Source organism: Thunnus albacares, chromosome 22, assembly GCF_914725855.1.
Source record: "Thunnus albacares chromosome 22, fThuAlb1.1, whole genome shotgun sequence".
NCBI lineage: Eukaryota > Metazoa > Chordata > Actinopteri > Scombriformes > Scombridae > Thunnus > Thunnus albacares.
The window spans coordinates 5230641-5250055 of NC_058127.1; the positions used below are offsets into that span (position 1 = coordinate 5230641).

The 19415-nt window shown below is 36.9% G+C and overlaps 1 protein-coding gene and 1 long non-coding RNA gene across 16 annotated transcripts in view; one reads left to right on the plus strand and one right to left on the minus strand.

The window, feature by feature from the left end:
• The window catches only part of LOC122974287, a 38597-nt gene extending 33123 nt beyond the window's left edge, over positions 1 to 5474 (minus strand). The window contains exon 1 of the long non-coding RNA XR_006400279.1: positions 5141 to 5474. This is a non-coding gene — a long non-coding RNA (uncharacterized LOC122974287). The remainder of the gene's footprint in view (positions 1 to 5140) is intronic.
• LOC122974236 (butyrophilin-like protein 8) overlaps positions 1 to 19415 on the plus strand; it is a 93595-nt gene that overhangs the window by 60245 nt on the left and 13935 nt on the right. For 2 of the 15 annotated variants that reach the window (XM_044342225.1, XM_044342224.1), the window contains exon 3: positions 18908 to 19267. The exons of 5 other annotated variants lie outside the window; for them this stretch is intronic. In XM_044342225.1, the coding sequence (XP_044198160.1) occupies positions 18908 to 19267 (360 nt within the window). 8 more of the 15 variants (XM_044342231.1, XM_044342228.1, XM_044342233.1 and 5 more) reach the window with 7 other exon arrangements.

A 19415-nucleotide genomic window follows, 5' to 3' on the forward strand; every position in this document is an offset into this window, starting at 1 on the left:
AGGGCTCAGAACATTTTATTGCAAATCTGCAAAACATTTATGTGACATGATGAACATGCATGCACATGGACACATATATACATAAATATTATGTACATAAACATATGCTGCCATGAATTAGGGTCCATACACTCATGCACACGTGTAAAATGATTGTGATGTGATGTAAATATTATAATTTTTATATGATCATGTCCCATGTATGAGAATGTAACTATTTATAATGTGCTCAATTTAAATAATGTACTCTTGGTAATGATGATATGTTATGACCTTTTTAAGTCTTTCATCAGTTTCTGTTCATTTTATATCCTTTTCATAATTCTTTTTTTCACATCTATTTTTGTGTTTCTGTTTCTGTTGAAGGTCACAATAAAACAAGATGTTTTACCTTTTGTGTCAATAAAGATTGAGACAGTCTGGTTGAGAGCAGAGCTACACATCAACTCTTACTGCAGAATCTGTGTTGAGTTTCAGTAGTTTGGACCCAGATTGTAAGAAGTGAGCCAGGATCTCAAAATCTGTCCACGCAGCCAGATGTCCATTCACATCTGGAGCAGTTTGGATGGGGGTGTAACTTGTTCAGTTCAATCAGTTCACTTAGTAAATAACTACTCCAGAAGCCCGATGTAACTTCCATCCTGGTTTTGATCTGTATAATTGACACCAGACAACAGGAAGTGCAGATGAAGAATTGGCACAAACAAATCAAAACACACAAAAGTAAAATATTCCATTAAAACAAAGAGGAAAAAGAGGACATATGTTCTAGTTGTTGGTCTCCACAAACAAATGCTGCCAGAGGTCTCTGATGTGCACAAATGACTCTCAAGGAACCGGCCTGATCAATACATGCAGGGACTAAAAGGGTTTGAACAGTTTTCTTGTTCAATCCTCCGGGATTAAAGCAAAGATAATAACTGATTTATTTGTGTAGAAACCATCAAGCTGCAGGGAAACACTGAGTGTGTTGTATCGGCAGGTTTGAGTCTTTATAAAAACTCAGCACCTGATTGTCCAGCAACAACTTCTATCTGATCAAGATGAAGAAGATTTAATGTCAAAACCTCTAAATTCTGTGTTTTTCTCGGTTGTTTGAATGTTTAAATCGTAAGAACAGCTCTGAAGATGAAAGAAATTCCAGCTGATTCATCTTAAATTCAGGCTAAATGTCATTTTCTGATCTGCTTCAAACATTTAAATCTGCACAATTAAAACAAGACTGTTAACAGTGAATCAAATGTTTCAGTTACTTGTTTCTATTGAACGAGCAGCGAGTCTCAGTTTTTGTCACTTGAATTATTACCTGGACGGACGAACTGCTTCAGTACAAAACAGTAAATGTTTTAGATGAGGAAGTAGCTGTGTAGCTTTAAACTGCACTGTGTGATATCAGCTCAAGTTACAAGAGATTCACAAAGAGGAACTGCAGTCATGCAAAGTGAAGGTACGACTGTTTTATCATTCTTTACTATAATAATAGAAGAGTTTATTCTTTAACTGTGATTTTTATTCAATTATTTTTCACAGAAATTTAAAGTAAAGACTCTGTTCTCCTCAAACTCACCAAATAAAGAAATTCAACACATCAAAAATATCCTCACAAGTACAAACAAGGAGATGAAAAGCTGAAATGTGGAATATGTGAATATTTAAGTTAAATTTATTCATAAAAGTTTTCATCAACCAAATAACATTTATTGTGTTAACTAAGTCTTTATGATCAAATCACTGACATCTAAATGAAGAGTTTCTATTAAACGTAATGTTGTTGATCAAACATCTGATCCAACAAGTTGATCTCTTGAGTTAAACTGACTGTGTGAAGCAGATGCAACAGACAGAAACCAGCAAGGCCTACTTTAGTCTCTGCATAAAACCACAATACTTAGCTGTAACCTTAGTGCAACCCAATTACTTCTCTGATTGGTCCTAAAGAGGAGGAAATGTCACAGTTTCCTCTTTGGTAGCAGTAACACATTTGTTTTAACAGTTTATTTCTGTGAATCTTTCCTCTCAGCATTTGCTTCATCTGCAGGTCGTCAACTCGGTGATCTGAACTACTGTCCTCTGAATCTGTTATTGATTAAGGATGAAGACATAAAAGGTAATGTGTATGTTTTATATCTTACAGAAAGTTGGTGTTTTTGCTTCATTATAGTTTAATCCTGTTATAGAGTAACCAACAAAGTAAACTAAACAGTGTAGTCATGATCTACACCACAGCCTGTTTATCAAAATACACTCTGAGTCATTATTTTTATTACAAAAGTGGCCTCTAACTCTAAAACGGACATTAAAAGGTCTTTTGTTTTTGTTTTTTAAATCCATCACTTTGTTTATTGTGATGTAAAAGACATATTGTAATGGAAATGACAATGTGTGTTATAAATGCTTTACGTGCTGTGAAGAGGAAATCCCTTCTCTTCTGCCTGTTGCCTGCTTATCACAAAGAAAAGGTTTATTTCTGTGCTGAGTGTGATAGAGTCAGTATTTACTGTTTGAGAGTTGATTTAGATTAGAATCAACATTGCACAAAGGACTGAGACAAGGAAATGCAGTTTTGCATCTTTTTACAAACATCATGTACAGAATAATATATGTAGAAGCAAGCGGATCAAACTAACTTTATATGAATGGTTGTATATATACCCAAGGACATAACAAATGCATAATAAATATTATGGGTTAGGATGAATATATACAATAGAATATATATTGATATATACAGATTAGTGATGGTGCAGTTCATATGATGGTGCTGTTGTGTAGTTGCTGCAGTATCTGTGGTTGAGGTGAGAGGAGTCTTAAGTGAAGCACATTTGTCTGTTTGAGTTTACTGAGTTTTACCCAAACTGACTCAGTTTCTGTTATGAAATTAATAGTTTATTAATCTGGAGACAAATCTGATGATAATTGAGGATAATTATGTGTCACAGTGTTTTCTCTTAGTTTAGGCTCAAACTTTATAGCCTATTGGGTGTAAAATTTGCATTTTTGTATAGATTACTTAGTTTCACTTAAGGTGCAGCTGCTCTGACAACCTTTCACTGTTGAAGAGAACTTTTATATGAATTGTTTGGTGCTGTATTGTGACAGAAATAAATGTTAAATGTATTCAGAAATAAACTCCAGATTTCTGTAATTTACAATTGAAATGACTAATGTTTGTGTGGTTTTAGTCCACATTGTTTCTGACATGAGAATCGAGGTTTGATGTTGTAGATTTTCCTTCTCACACCTGTGATGACTGAACTTTGACCTCATGTGTTGATGACTCCTCTCCTCTGTCTCCTCTCACAGGGAGAAGATGATCTGCAGGATCCTTCTGCTCATCAGCCTGACCTCCTGTGTCTGTGGTTAGTTTACATCCTCATTTCAACATCCAAAAAGAGAAAAGTCAAAAGATTTTTATGACTTTTGTTGTGAAATATATCAGTTAAAACATCAACAGAACTATTAAAGCGAGTAGAAACTCTTCATTACAGTTGGGAAGATGCTCTACATTCAGTTATTGCTCAGTTTGTATCTATTATTGGTATCAATCATGACCTTTTTACTGGTGTATTTTAAACACTTTCCCTCTCTGTCTCCTCAACAGGAACATTTGTAGTGAAAGTGACACAGACCTCCTATCAGGCAGAGGAGAACGACACCATCACACTGGAATGGATGTTTACAACCAAACCTGACAGTTCCTCCACCTCACTTAACATCTTATGTGAACTGTTTATTGATGTTAAACCCTTGATCCTATATCATGTACATAAGGGTGTTGAGGTCTCAGAGTCTCAGGATGGACAGTTTGCAGGACGAGTTCAGTGTGACAAAGACGCCCTCAGAGAAGGACGAATCAGACTTCATGTGTCCAGACTCAGGACTGATGACTCGGGTCTGTACCTGTGTGAAGTGAAAACAGATTATGGTGAAAGCTCTGACAGATGTCGACTCAATGTCACTGGTAAGATGATTAAAGCCTTTTTTAATTCATGTTATCAGTGATGTACAGACTGGACTGATAAACTTTATGAGTGTGGTTGCACTCAGCATCCACTGTATTGTTATAAATATGCTGTATGTGGACACAAACATCAGCAGGTTCAAACAATCCAGATTTTTATTTTTGAAATGAGTGAAGTGGAAAAAGTGTGAAGTGTCACAAGTAGGAGAGTTGAACATTGTGATAGCTGAATTTGTGGAATACAAGTACATTTATTATTATTTTCTGTCCTTTACAGCAGCTGTTGATCAGCCCAAACCTCAGAAAGCTACTGAGAGACCACAACCAGAGAGTCAAGTCGCACTCGGCCTCTATGTTGGATTGGGACTGTCAGCATCAGTAGTTGTACTTGTTGTCTGTGTTGGACTCTGTTTTGCTAAATCTCCTGATGAGACGTAAAACATCTTTGCAGCAGTATAGAAGTTGTGTTTCTCAGAGATCAGACTTCTGTCTGTCACTGCATCTTTTTACCTTCTGGGTACCACACCCACACACACACACACAACATATAGCACACAGCAAAATTGGCTACAACAGTGAGGATGAGAATGAGGATGAAGCTGCACCCTTGACAGCCAGGATTCAGAAAGTTGGGGAGTTTAGAATTTTAGATGTAAGAGAGATAACATGTGAGGGGCCCAAAATATACCCAAATATACATATTATCTTTCCATTTTCACTCTTCTATGCAGTGTGAATAGAAATAATCTAAATGATTAATACACATACAGACAGACATGCAGACAGACAGGCAGGTTGTCAGACAGATATTATGATATATGATGATCAGACAGTTTATAATGTGTACATATTATGTACATATTATTATGATATGCTATCATACTCTCAGATATGCCACGTTTGATGTCAAACAGTAGCATAAATAATCACAGTTTCAGAGAAACAACTTTTAAAATCACCTCAGCTTTTATGCAAAGACAAGACATCTAAACAGTCACCTTCTGAACAGTGTGGCTGCCTCCATTTCTTGTGATGTGACTCGTCCTGTTGCTTCGTTAAAAGCTACATTCAGCAGCTTTATCTGAGCGAGGACCTCGTCTATCTGATAGTCAAAGATTCAGCTGTTTGTGGCTTATTGAGAGCTTTGAGAGACCACTGAGCTTCATGCTGCCAGCTGACCTGCATGATGAAGTTCTGCCTGATCTGAGGAAGACTGTTTCCAGACAACACAGTCGTCTGACAGTCGTCCCTCATGAGGACTGTCCCTGCAGCTTATTGTGATGATGAGGAGTTCCAAGCTCTTGTCAGAAATAATATTTCTCATCTATTTAGTGTGTAAGGTTTCCAAAATCTAATTTAACAATGAATTGTCTTTCCTCATGTACAGTTGATAATGTGTACATATTGTAAATAAATCCTGTTTATATGAGAGAAGTTGTTATGACTCTTCTATCTTTTGTGTTGGTCAGGGAGAAACAGCTCTGCCAGTAAAAAAGTTCACTAATTAACATGTTATATCTTATTGTTGTGATTGTTGCTCTCCTGTCCCCCCTCCCCCTTTCCCTCTCTCTTTCTCTCTCTCAACCCAACCGGTCAAAGCAGATGGCCGCCCACCAAGAGCCGGGGTCTGCTTGAGGTTTCTACCCGTTAAAGGGGAGTTTTTCCTTACCGCTGTCACCGAGTGCTGCTCATGGGGGAATTGTTGGGTCTCTGTAAATTAAAGAGTACGGTCTTGACCTGCTCTATGTGAAAAGTGCCTTGAGATGACTTCTGTTGTGATATGGCGCTATATAAATAAAAATTGATTGATTGATAATGAAGAGTAATCTCTCTCCCACCTGAACACAAGCACTGAAACAGATCTTGTACTTTTGGTTGTTGTGCTGAGATATATATGAATTATTATAATAATAGAAGAGTTAATCCTTTAACACTCATATTTATTCAATTATTTTTCACAGAAGTTTAAATAAAGACTCTGTCCTCCTCAAACTCACCAAATCAAGAAATCCAACACATCAAAATATCCTCACAAGTACAAACAAGGAGATGAAAAGCTGAAATGTGGGATATGTGAATATTTGAGTTGAATTTATTCATAAAAGTTCTCATCAACCAAATAACATTTAACCTGTTGACTAAGTCTTTATGATCAAAACACTGACATCTAAATGAAGAGTTTCTATTAAACGTAATGTTGTTGGTCAAACATCTGATCCAACAAGTTGATTTCTATGAGTTAAACTGACTGTATGAAGCAGATGCAACAGACAGAAACCAGCAAGGCCTAATTTGGTCTCTGCACAAAACCACAATACTTATCTGTAACCTTATTGCAACACAAGTACTTCTCTGATTGGTCCTAAAGAGGAGGAAATGTCACAGTTTTCTCTGTGGCAGCAGTGACACTTTTGTTTTGACAGTTTATTTCTGTGAATCTTTCCTCTCAGCTTTTTTTTCATCTGTTTTGAAAATTGTGCAGTTATGGTTACAATTAATTTATAGAACTAGACAACTTGTGATTGTGCCATGTAAGAAATTAATTAAAATAGTTTGGTGAAACAGTTGAAAGTTGTTTTTTATCTAAACAATGTAAGAATATTATCTTTAAAATCCTGAAAATAAATACATTTATACATTTTGGTATAACTGTGTGTGAAATTTCATTAAATATTTTGAAAACATGAGGTATGTTAATAATTTTGTTTAAAATACACCTTTTTGTGATTTGATGGAAATGATGATTTCCTCTGAATGTTTGAATAAAATGACAAACATTATATAATATTTGAACAATTTCATCAGGAAGTGTTTCTACACAGGATGGAGAAATAAAACACATCAATACATTTCTATAAATATGTGTTAGATTTTATAAAAGTTTCCAGACCAAAATGGACCATAGTTGAAAAACGAGTCCAACCAAAACTAAAACTAAAGCAAAGCATCCTATGGAACCACTGAACATTTGACTGTTTGTTAAATTTACACTTTACGCTTCACGCTGTGAAGAAGAACTTCAGCTCTGCCTGCCGCTTACAAAACAAAGAGGAAGTGTTTATGTCTTTGATGTGTGAGAGACCTGTTGATTTCAACTTTATCATCATCACACAACGTACTGAGACAACGAAATGCAGTTGCATCTCACCAAAAGTGCAATTACAAACATCATGTACAGAATATAAAAATATTTAGTGCAAGTGGATCTAAATAACAAATGTATATGAATGGTTGTATTATACACAAGGATATACATAACAGATAAATAATAAATATTATGGGTTAGGATCAATATGTACAATACAATATATATTGATCTATACAGATTAGTGATGGTGCACTTCATATGATTCACAGTCTGTGGTTGGAGTTCAGCAGCTGTTCTTGAGTCTGCTGCTGTTGTTGTTTAGTTGTTCTTCATTGTATTTATTATTGGTATCAATCATGACCTTTTTACTGGTGTATTTTAAACACTTTCCCTCTCTGTCTCCTCAACAGGAGCATTTGTAGTGAAAGTGACACAGACCTCCTATCAGGCAGAGGAGAACGACAACATCACACTGGAATGGATGTTTACAACCAAACCTGACATGTCCCTAATCTCTCTTATAATTTACTGTAAACTAGTAACTGATCACAAGGTCTTAGTCCTATATCATGTACACGAGGGTGTTGAGGGTGGTGTCTCTAAGTTATTACAGCAGTAAAAATTCATGTCAGTAAAACTGCTGTTTCCATTGTGATGTCAAACAGTAACATAAATTATGGCATTTTTGGGAAGAGTCAGTGTCAAATGACAAATTCCCATTGAAACATCATATTTAATGACACATGTTCTGGCTCCACTGGTCTTTAACAGTCATAATCTTTTAGTGTCTATACAAACTTAATTTAGTCTCAGCTTATATTTTATCATTAATAAGTATAGGAAATTCTTAATTATAACAATTAAATTAAGATAATTACACCAACAGTTAATAACGATTTATCAAAAACTAGCATGTTCTCATCTAAAGTCTGAATTATATCAACATCCCTCATTTTCGTATTTGTCATTTTATCTCAGTTAGTAGCAGCAGTTTCCCTTCATAACTATCTAATAAATTCAGTATTTTCTGTGTGGAGGAGTCATGTGACTTTTCTGTCGCCTGTCAAAGGAAGAAGATGATCTGCTGGAACAACAAGAAATATCAAATCTTTTCACTTCTCGTTTTTGGAAAATGAACTGAGGATGTAAACTAACCACAGACACAGCAGGTCAGGCTGATGAGAAGAAGGATCCTGCTGAGTTCTAATAGTTGCTGGTCTAACGTTTTTTTGTCTGTTCAGCATCGACTCTCAAGTTCAGAGTTTCTAAACTTCATCATATGCAATAATGAAACAGCATCACCATTAACATTAACCAAACTAATTTTTAATACTTGTTTACTGTGATGCACATTTCTCAAACAAGTTACAAGTTTCTGCACTGAAACAAATACATTCATTTAAAGTTCAAACTTTCAATCGAGTTTTTACCCGCTGAGAAATGCATCTCCTATCTGAGGCTGTGCTCAGCCTTAAATTCACAGTATCATTACTTAACATTAACAGAACAAACAGTCTTTCTAGGGGAAAGACCACATTATACACAGTGTTCTGTACTGTACAGACTTGACAGTAATGAGTGGAAACACACGGCTCTTACTGTGTGTAAACTCTGCTTCCTTCTCTGAGAGTTTTTGTCTGCTCTGATCTTGGTAACAGACACATAAACCTCCAAATGTTCACAGCTAGAAACACATAATCACAAGAAGAAAACAGATTTCAGCCAGTTAACAAACAAACAAGTCAGAGTAAGACTGGGTGGACCTCTAACGCACAAAGGTAACAGACAATCTGTCAAACACTGGACGTGAGCTGCTCTATACTGGGACCACTGGGACTGATAGCTGATGAGAAACAGTTAGGAAGACAGGTGAACAAGTCGGGAGGAGGTTTACCACCATGAAAGGCAAAACCAGCTCTGCAGAATACTGTACCACACACTTTCTCTCTGGAGACCCAGCAGTGAAATGGCTAGAACATATTTTAGTTTGTGAATTTCATGAAACAGACTGTATATATATTCTATTCAGATACTGTTACTGTTTGGCTCAACAGTGTGAATTTAATACTTAAACTGAAATGAGAATAGATGCATTACTCAGCAGCAACAATCAGTTCTGCCGAATAACGATGAACCTCTAAACACTCAGTAATGACATTTCAAATCAAAGATTGATAGGAATCAAATAGTTTTATCAGCACTTAGTTTATTTGATCGACTTTGACAGAGTGAATTTGACACCCCACATTCAAAGAAAAAAACCTAAGTTTAGTAAAACAACCTGAAATTATGCTTAAAAACACATTGACAAAGAACACTGAAGAGTTTGACCTAATAAATATTGAGAGATTAATCAAGGAAACCTTGTGAATTTCAGACCAGTCCTATCAAGAAAATGCTGCTAGCAGCTATTAATGAGACTAATAAAACATTGATGACTGTAACATTCAAAAACTGTAGACTGTAGACTGTTCAGAACACACACACACACACACACACACACACACACACACACACACAGACACACACACACACACATACACACACACACACACACACACACACACACACACACACATACACACACACACACACATGCACAGAGTGGACAGCATGGTATTAGTAATGTCCTTTTGCAGTCTGAAACCTCATCTAACCAGTTCCCCCTCCTGAATTTTGGTCCTGCTGACTAAGCTTTTGGTTTTGCGTAGGCGGAGATTCATATAAAAGCTGTCAAGCTGTCTTTCCGTGTGTGATTTTAGAACTGATGTCGCCTTGTTGACACCACATGCTGATCTGAACTGCTTCTTTATGACAGAAGACCTGACTGGTAATGTATATGATAGATCTTACAGACAGTTGGTATTCAGATAGTTCATTATCTAATCCTGTTATAGAGAAACCAACAGAGTAAACATGCCTCGATCATTTTATTAGAGATCAACTCTGAAACGAGTCATTCTGCATAATGAACAGTGTTTACATTTGACACTTAACTACAGTTTTAACATCTGACTGTTGGAGTTTGTTGAGTATTTTCACATTGTGGTTCTGATGGTGGTTTATTTGTTTTACTAAAGTATTTATTAAAATAGTTGAATATTGAACGTGCGGATGAATGTTCTTACAAATTTAATTTAGGTTTTTAAAGTTTTAAATATAAGATTTTTTTTTTGGGTGAAGTTAAGAAGTGGTTTGTGTCTCTGCTGTGTGACCATCAGTCTTCTCAGTTAGTAGCAGTATTTGTCCTCATATATGTTCACATCCACTAATCTAAATGATCTGGATCCAAACCTGCTTCCATCAGTTCACTGTTGAACTCAAGCAGTATGACGCCTCCATCACTGATGTGAAGAACTAAAAACATAACAAGATTTTCAATATTTTAAATAAGTAAATATTATTAAAAGTAATTATTAAAAGTACTTACAATGAAGAGACTCCTCTGGCTTGTACCAAGTTGTTTTTACTGACACTATTTTTGTATGACAATTGTTGAACCTCTTTGTTGTAAATAAAGAAAGTTTGAGGATAAAATAAAAGTGTCCTTATAGTGTATCAGGGTGGATAACTGTCTTATAAAGTCAGTATTTTCTGGTTCAGTTTCATTTATGAGACTTACAGTCTATTACAGTAACAATAATGGAGGATAATTAGTGTGATAGTTCCTGCTCTTAGTTTGGACTCAACTTCATATTGTGTGTAATGTGAATATTTGTGTAGATGTTGTTAGTTTCACTTTAGCTGCTTAACAACATTAGTTGAAGAGAAGTTGTTTCTGTTGTTATGCTTTATGACCAGCAGAGGTCAAAGGTTTGGAAATGACTAAAATATTTCCTCATCAGCTGTAAAGTTTTGATTGATGCCATCTTGTGACAAAAATACATGACTGCACCTGAGAAATGGAGGGTTTTTATGTGTTAAATGTAGTAAACTGTAGATTCCTGTAATTTACAATAGAAATGACTAATGTTTGTGTGGTTTTAGTCCACATTGTTTCTGACATGAGAATCGAGGTTTGATGCTGTAGATTTTCCTTCTCACACCTGTGATGACTGAACTTTGACCTCATGTGTTGATGACTCCTCTCCTCTGTCTCCTCTCACAGGGAGAAGATGATCTGCAGGATCCTTCTGATCATCAGCCTGACCTCCTGTGTCTGTGGTTAGTTTACAACTTTGATATCCATATTATTAAATATATATTATAAATGCGTAATATATTATTAAAGGTGATAAGAAAACACCTTATTGCAATTGGGAAAGTGTTCTATATTCAATTATTGCTCATTTTTTTTATTCATTATTGTATCATGCGTCACCTTTTCTATATTGCAGTATCGTTGAACTCTAGTTTTTCAGCCTCAGTTCTCAGTTTGTCTGGTCCTCACTTTCCCTCTCTGTCTCCTCAACAGGAACATTTGTAGTGAAAGTGACACAGACCTCCTATCAGGCAGAGGAGAACCACAACATCACACTGGAATGGATGTTTACAACCAAACCTGACAGTTCCTCCACCTCACTTTACATCTACTGTCAACTGTTTACTGATGTTAAATCCTTGATCCTGTATCATGTACATGAGGGTGTTGAGTCTCCAGAGTCTCAGGATGGACAGTTTGCAGGACGAGTTCAGTGTGACAAAGACGCCCTCAGAGAAGGACGAATCAGACTTCATGTGTCCAGACTCAGGACTGATGACTCGGGTCTGTACCTGTGTGAAGTGAAAACAGATTATGGTGAAAGCTCTGGCAGATGTCGACTCAATGTCACTGGTAAGATGATTCAGTAGAACTCAGAATGCTATTCTTAATATATGTTATCGGATTGTATGTGTACACAAACATCACCAGGTTCAAACCCAAACAGTCCAGATTTTAATTTTGGACTTGAACAGGTGTGAAGTGTCACAAGTAGGAGAATTGAATGTTGGGGTAACAGAATTTGTGGAATATTATTGTTATTTTTCTGTCTCTTACAGCAGCTGTTGATCAGTCCAAACCCCAGAAACCTACTGTGAGACCACAACCAGAGAGTCGGGGAAGTCGGGATACTCACAGCAGCTGTATTCTCTGTCTATGCTGGACTCTATTTTGCCTTCAGACTTTGTTCTAAACCTAATGAGACAAAAAATGTCTCATCAGGGTTAGAATGAAGAAGATCAGACTTCTGTCTGTCACTGCATCTTTTTACCTTCTGGGTCCATGAAGTTGCTTTTTCCTGCACATCCAATCAGACCTCTGACCTTTTCACCTGAGAGAGAGTGAGAGAGGAGAACAACATCTGATTAGACCCATCAGGACTAACAAGGTCTGTCTGGAGGATCATCTTTATTTAAGAGGGTCATTAGAGTTTTGTTTATTGTTTAATATTAAGAAAATCCTCATCACTTTCTGCTGACATTGCTGCTAGTCTTCTTGGAGTCTATTACTGCACACAGACTCCAGGTTGGTCTCTACAAACAAATGCTGCTAGAGGTCTCCGGTGTGAACATACTAGAAGTCCAAAAGCAGCAGCTGCAAGTAGCAGCAGAGCTGCAGCTGCTGCTTCCTGTTCTGGACTTCCTGGTGGCTGTTTTACACCTGCATGAAGACACAACACCTGTATTTTATATCTGATATCAGGAGGAGGATCCAACAAGCATCATGACAGCAAAACTTCACACAAATCACCAAAACATTACAACAACAAAGGAAATGCTGCTTTGTTTATTTCTTTGCAAGAAAATAAAAACAGATAAATATTCTCCTCACATAGGACGTTGTCAGCAGCATCATAGTCACACAACAAACATGACGCTGTTTGTCCAGAAGGTGGCGCTATAAGATAACTTCTAAATATCTGAGAGTCCATGGGTGCATCCCAAGTCTCTTAAATTGCATCCACGTTTCCCTCACTTGCGTCTTAGTCCCTCCCACCGTGGATGCAAGGAGAGACGCAAGGAAACTAAGCGAGGAGAGAGGAAACGAGGAAATTTGTCTTAAGAAACATGAGACGTCCTCTCCTCTGAAACGTGTCTGCACACATGTGCACTGTGCTAATACTAATAAAGGTGCACAGTTATCACCGCTAGAGCAGCTGCTTCCTGTCTGCAGCCTGTTACCTGTTTAACAAACACCTAAATAAAAACCTGCATTCTGCATTTACACTGTGTCCTGCTCAGAGGCACAGGAACCATTTCTACTCGCGGAATGCGTTTATACCATTTATTGATTATTTGTATCTGTGTTTTTTGATAACCCTGACAGGGAATTCATTATTCAATTACCCAGAATGTGATCAGGGTGTCTTCTGAACACTGGAAAATATGTATTTGGCTAAACGTTTCAGGGAAAATGGAAATGATGTAACTCATATCAAACCCGACGCTCAGGAATTTACAGTGTGACTGAAGGGAAATGACGATAAATGATATAAAATATAAATGTTTTTAACTGTTATTATGGATAAAATTAAAGTCAGGAAGAGTCTGTCTGTCAGCAAGAAACAGTTTAATGGAGGAAATAATAGATCATGAAAAGAAAAATCTTTCTAATACATGAAGAAAGTTGTTAATGGTTCTTTTGTTGATCAGGTCGACAGTTAATAGATTGTAACTATATGATGAATCAGAAAACGAGTAAAGCATAAAACTTGGGAGTGATACATTTAAATTGAATCTATAATCTGTCTCCATTTTGGTATGAAACTGCAGTGATGTATCAGATCAGTCAGATCAGGTGCAGCGTCCAATCAATAACTGATGTCCAATAAGGAGGCGGGTCGGCCGGTAGGAGACTTCCGTGAGGGCCGCCCACATGTTTCCACAAGCTGCAGAGAGTGTGTTGTTTTAGCAGGACTGAGTGACCACTTTGAGTTAAACTGATCGTGTGTAGCAGCTACAGCACGGAGGCAAGTCAGAGGTGGTCTGGACCGCATGAGGCCACATTCTTTTAGTAGTGTGAATGCAATGTGTCCTGGGCCATATTGAAGGTCCGCCTTCTCAACTGACTTCCTCTATTTTCCTGCAGACTAGACACAGGACCCTCAGTCCAAAGCTGTTCAACTTGTCTGATAACAGGATGAACAAATTATTTTGTTTTTCATGTGAATTAAAAACGTAATCCACCTCCCGTTTTTTTCCTGTTTTCAACGTTTCCCTAACCGGTTTCCCTCTTCAAAACGACAATTATAATAGAAATTAAAACATTAATTTTTCGCTCGTCTGTCTAAAAAAATATTTCAGAAGCTAAATGTTGCTGGATAGTTTCCTCTGTCCTGTCAAGCTGATAACTACAGATTTTTGTTGCGCTGCTCAACCTAATGAGCTCAGGATTTATCTGGTGGACGACTGCTTTCTTCCAAACAGTATGCACCTGGACTGGACTGTGTGTAACAGCTGACCTACTGGATGTAGGATGTAGATGGGCATCCATTGTGTCACCACCACCACCGTGTCTTAGTCATTTACATGTAACAAGAAAACGTTATCCACGTGAGATGCTGTAAATAGTTCGAACATGATGATTGAATATCAGAGTTTTTCTGAACCCGGAGCTTTTCCAACACGCTGATCTGACCTGCTTCTTTGGCAACGTCAGTTATTGATAAATGACAGAAGACATGAAAGGTAATGTGTTTGTGTTAGATATTATAGAAAGTTGTTTTTGCTGCCTTTAATCCTGTTATAGAGTAAGCATTAAAGTAAACTATTGACCTCAATCAGTTTATTAAAAATCACGCTGAAAGGAGTCATTCTGCGTCATGAGTAGAGTCTACATTTGACACTCAATTACAGTTTAAAACCTATTATAGCATCAGTATTGTAGGACTCAGTTGAGTCTTCTCACAGTAAGAAACTTGATTTCTGAAATCGCTGTAGTGGATTATAGAGACCTTGTAGATTTCCTCTGGAGAAAGCTTATTTCTCTACCATTTAGAACAATACCCAGGTTTCTCATCGCCTTTTAACATGTGAGCATATGCTTAACAGACTTTGTTTAATCCGTGTTTAACAAAATGAGATGCAGCATGTTGGTAGCGATCATGCAGCTGCTGGTAGGTGGAGTTAGTTACTTTTATACAAAGCCACGTAGTCGTTCTTTCTCCCTCAGCAGCTGCTGGCTGTCCTATTTCGATCTTTGATCCATATTATACAAAAGAGAGTAGAATCTTTTATATGCATTAATATTCTACTAATAATAGGCTAAAACATAACTTAATAGGTTACATGTCATGAAGCTAGGAGATAATAAGGTATCTGGTATGGATAATATAACTGCTGAACATTTAAAACGCGCTAGTAAAAAAGCTCTACCATTTGCTTGCTATTTGTTGATTCTGACTCTATTTTATCTGTTATACTGGTGCCTGTCATTAAAGATAAAGCTGATAAACTAAACAGCTCGGAGAATTACAGGCCTATAGCCTTAGCCAGCATTTTAACCAAAGTGCTGGAGAGAATGCTACTAAATAGGCTGGAAAAGAACATCCTGACTTCTGACAACCAGTTTGGCTTTAAACGTTCCCTTTTTTATTTGATAGGAACTCCTCCAATGTGCCTGTGGTGAGATGAGAAACAGCTGCTCTATGATACTGAGCAGCAATAAATGAGTTCATATAATTTCCTGATATTATTCTTTGAATATTCCTTATGACCTAATTAATTTTATATTTTATATTATCCTATCATTCATTTTTAATTAATCCCATTTGATTTACTTAACTTTAATCAGTTTCACAGGCTGGTTTCACAAACCTTCCCAAAGCTAAAACTATTTATTTAGTTACATTTTAATGAGGCTCAAATAATCTAAAGGTAAATAGCTAGCAAGCTAAATTCTGTTAGCTTTACTGTAACATCAGTCAATGTAAACAGTAGTTACCTGATATGACCCTGTTCACCAAAACACCAATGAGATGGGGCCCTTAAGGGGGGGTTTCCTAGAACTGGTTGTCGCTGCAATGCTCATTCTGTGTTTTTCTGGGTTGTTTGAATGTTTAAATCGTAAGAACAGCTCTGAAGATAAAGGAAATTCTAGCTGATTCATTGTAAACTCAGGCTTAATGTCATTTTCTGATCTGATTCAAACATTTAAATCTGCACAATTAAAACAAGACTGTTAACAGTGAATCAAATGTTTCAGTTACTTGTTTCTATTGATCAAGCAGCGAGTCTCAGTTTATGTCACCTGAATTATTACCTGGACGGATGAACTGCTTCAGTACAAAACAGTAAATGTTTTAGATGAGGAAGTAGCTGTGTGGCTCTCAACTGCTGTTTGGCATAAGCTCAAGTTACAACAGACTCACAAAGAGGAACTGCAGTCACACAAAGTGAAAATATAAATGATCACACTTTACTATAATAAGTTTATTCTGTAACCCTCATATATATATATATATATATATATATATATATATATATATATATTTAAAGTAAAGACTCTGTCCTCCTCAAACTCACCAAATAAAGAAATTCAACACATCAAAATATCCTCACAAGTACAAACATGGAGATGAAAAGCTGAAATATGGAATATCTGAATATTTGAGTTGAATTTATTCATAAAAGTTCTCGTCAACAAAAGAACATTTATTCTGTTAACGTAAGTCTTTATGATCAAAACACTGACATCTAAATGAAGAGTTTCTATTAAACGTAATGTTGTTGGTCAAACATCTGATCCAACGAAGGGAAAGCTGAGTGTTTCCCATCATGTACTGAGGTCTGCAGTAGCTGAAGGTGGAAAACTGCTGAGACTCCTGCCGATGAAATAAATCTGAAAACAACAGCTGACTTGATGTTTTAGTTAAACTGACTGTGTGAAGCAGATGCAAAATGGAGGTTAGTCACTGTTGCTGTATCTGACGACGTCCAGGTGTCGCAAGGAGTTTTGCACAACCATTCCAGTGTAACGAATGAGTTGTTGTTAACAGTTTAAAAATCAAAAGCAGAAGCAGAAGTTGTCAAATGTGTCCAGAAGTGGTTTATGACTGTGCTGTGTGTGAAGCCATAGCCCTTTGTCATCCTGGTGTTTTCCTCCCAGTCTGTGTGTGTGTGTGTGTGTGTGTGTGTTTGTCTCTTTTTCCACACCTGCTGCTCATCCTGGACCTGTACAGCTGCCATAGTCATCACCACCTTCTACAAATACACAGTCCACCATCGTTGCCAAACAAGTTCCTGGTCTCGGTTTGTCTTGTTGATTCTGAATGTTTGCCTTGTCTTGTTAATTCTGTGTATCAGTTGACCATTGTAGAGGATGTAACAAAGCCTTGTTTTGATCAGAAAAAAATAAAAGTATGTTTTACACATCTAAACTTGAAAACGGGTCAAATTTGACCTGAACACAAAAGGAGTGTTAAAACAGTGATGCTGAAGGAGTAATGTCTCCAAATGTAAATAAAGCCTGTTGAAAGAGAAAAGGCCTTTATAGAATCACTATTATCATTATATCATTATAATAATTATCATTATAGTCCAGTTATGACTATTTTCTGTTATTTTAACAGAATTTTAACCCCACACTTCCCTACGCTCTGTACACTCTGATGACTGTCAACTCAGTCATCAGTAATTCTTCTACGGACTAATTACACTGTACGTTGCAGGCTGTAATCGAAAGCATCACCAGTTCCTGTTTCACAATTACGTACAAGAGAGCAAAAGCAGCAGTCATGAATACAAACCAGAATAAATCTTCCAAGACTAATTAAATCAAACTCTTAAAAATCCTATGAACATATTATAATAATATTGTGTATGTTGCTGTATATTTTATGCCAAGAAAGTGTATTGACTTGAATTCAGGTGTAGACTGGCACACAGCAAATATGATCCTCGTTGTTCTGACCTCCTCTGTCTGTGGTTGGTTTTCACTTTTATTTTAGGTTACACACGTGATACACAAAATTGTGCATAGTTAATCTACAAAGGAAGGAATAAGGGAGGAATCGTTAATACTTCCTTAATAACTTGTGGTGGAAAGACTTCAGATGGGCCAATAAATCTTCAGGTCTCCCACAACATATTTATCTGAAAAATCAAGATGATCCAGGCTCAAAGAAATACACTGAAACCAGCAGATTTCAGTGTAGTATGATTTACTGTGTATCAAGTGCAATACAAGTAAACCGCGGCTTCGTCCATGGATGAAAAACCTAATGCAGGCAAATCATTCAAATATCATACATGCTCATCGGCCAGTAGTCAAATATCAGGAGCGCTAACCTGTCCATGACTCTAACTGACATCATTCTGCACACTGTACCTGTGCTGACACTGACTTAACTGTTTACACGAGGAAATTACTCTTCTACAGACTATATAGTCTTCATTATAATCCTCCAGAAATACATAACTACACTTGAGAAACAGAAGATTTTTTAAATGTTAAATGTATTCAAAAAATCTGTAGATTTCTGTAATTTACAATTGAAATGACTAATGTTTGTGTGGTTTTAGTCCACATTGTTTCTGACATGAGAATCGAGGTTTGATGCTGTAGATTTTCCTTCTCACACCTGTGATGACTGAACTTTGACCTCATGTGTTGATGACTCCTCTCCTCTGTCTCCTCTCACAGGGAGAAGATGATCTGCAGGATCCTTCTGCTCATCAGCCTGACCTCCTGTGTCTGTGGTTAGTTTACATCCTCAGTTCATCATCCAAAAAGAGAAAAGTCAAAAGATTTGATGACTTGTTGTAAAATATATCAGTTAAAACATTAACAGAACTATTAGAGCGAGTAGAAACTCTTCATCACAGTTGGGAAGATGCTCTATATTCAGTTATTACTTAGATTGTATTTATTATTGGTATCAATCATGACCTTTTTACTGGTGTATTTTAAACACTTTCCCTCTCTGTCTCCTAAACAGGAACATTTGTAGTGAAAGTGACACAGACCTCCTATCAGGCAGAGGAGAACGACAACATCACACTGGAATGGATGTTTACAACCAAACCTGACAGTTCCTCCACCTCACTTTACATCTACTGTCAACTGTTTACTGATGTTAAACCCTTGATCCTGTATCATGTACATGAGGGTGTTGAGTCTCCAGAGTCTCAGGATGAACAGTTTGCAGGACGAGTTCAGTGTGACAAAGACGCCCTCAGAGAAGGACGAATCAGACTTCATGTGTCCAGACTCAGGACTGATGACTCGGGTCTGTACCTGTGTGAAGTGTTCACAGATTATGGTGAAAGCTCTGGCAGATGTCGACTCAATGTCACTGGTAAGATGATTCAGTAGAACTCAGAATGCTATTCTTAATATATGTTATCAGATTGTATGTTTGCTTCGATCTATAATTAAGACATAAAATAAATGTGGACACAAACATCAGCAGGTTCAAACCAAAACAGTCCAGATTTTAATTTTGG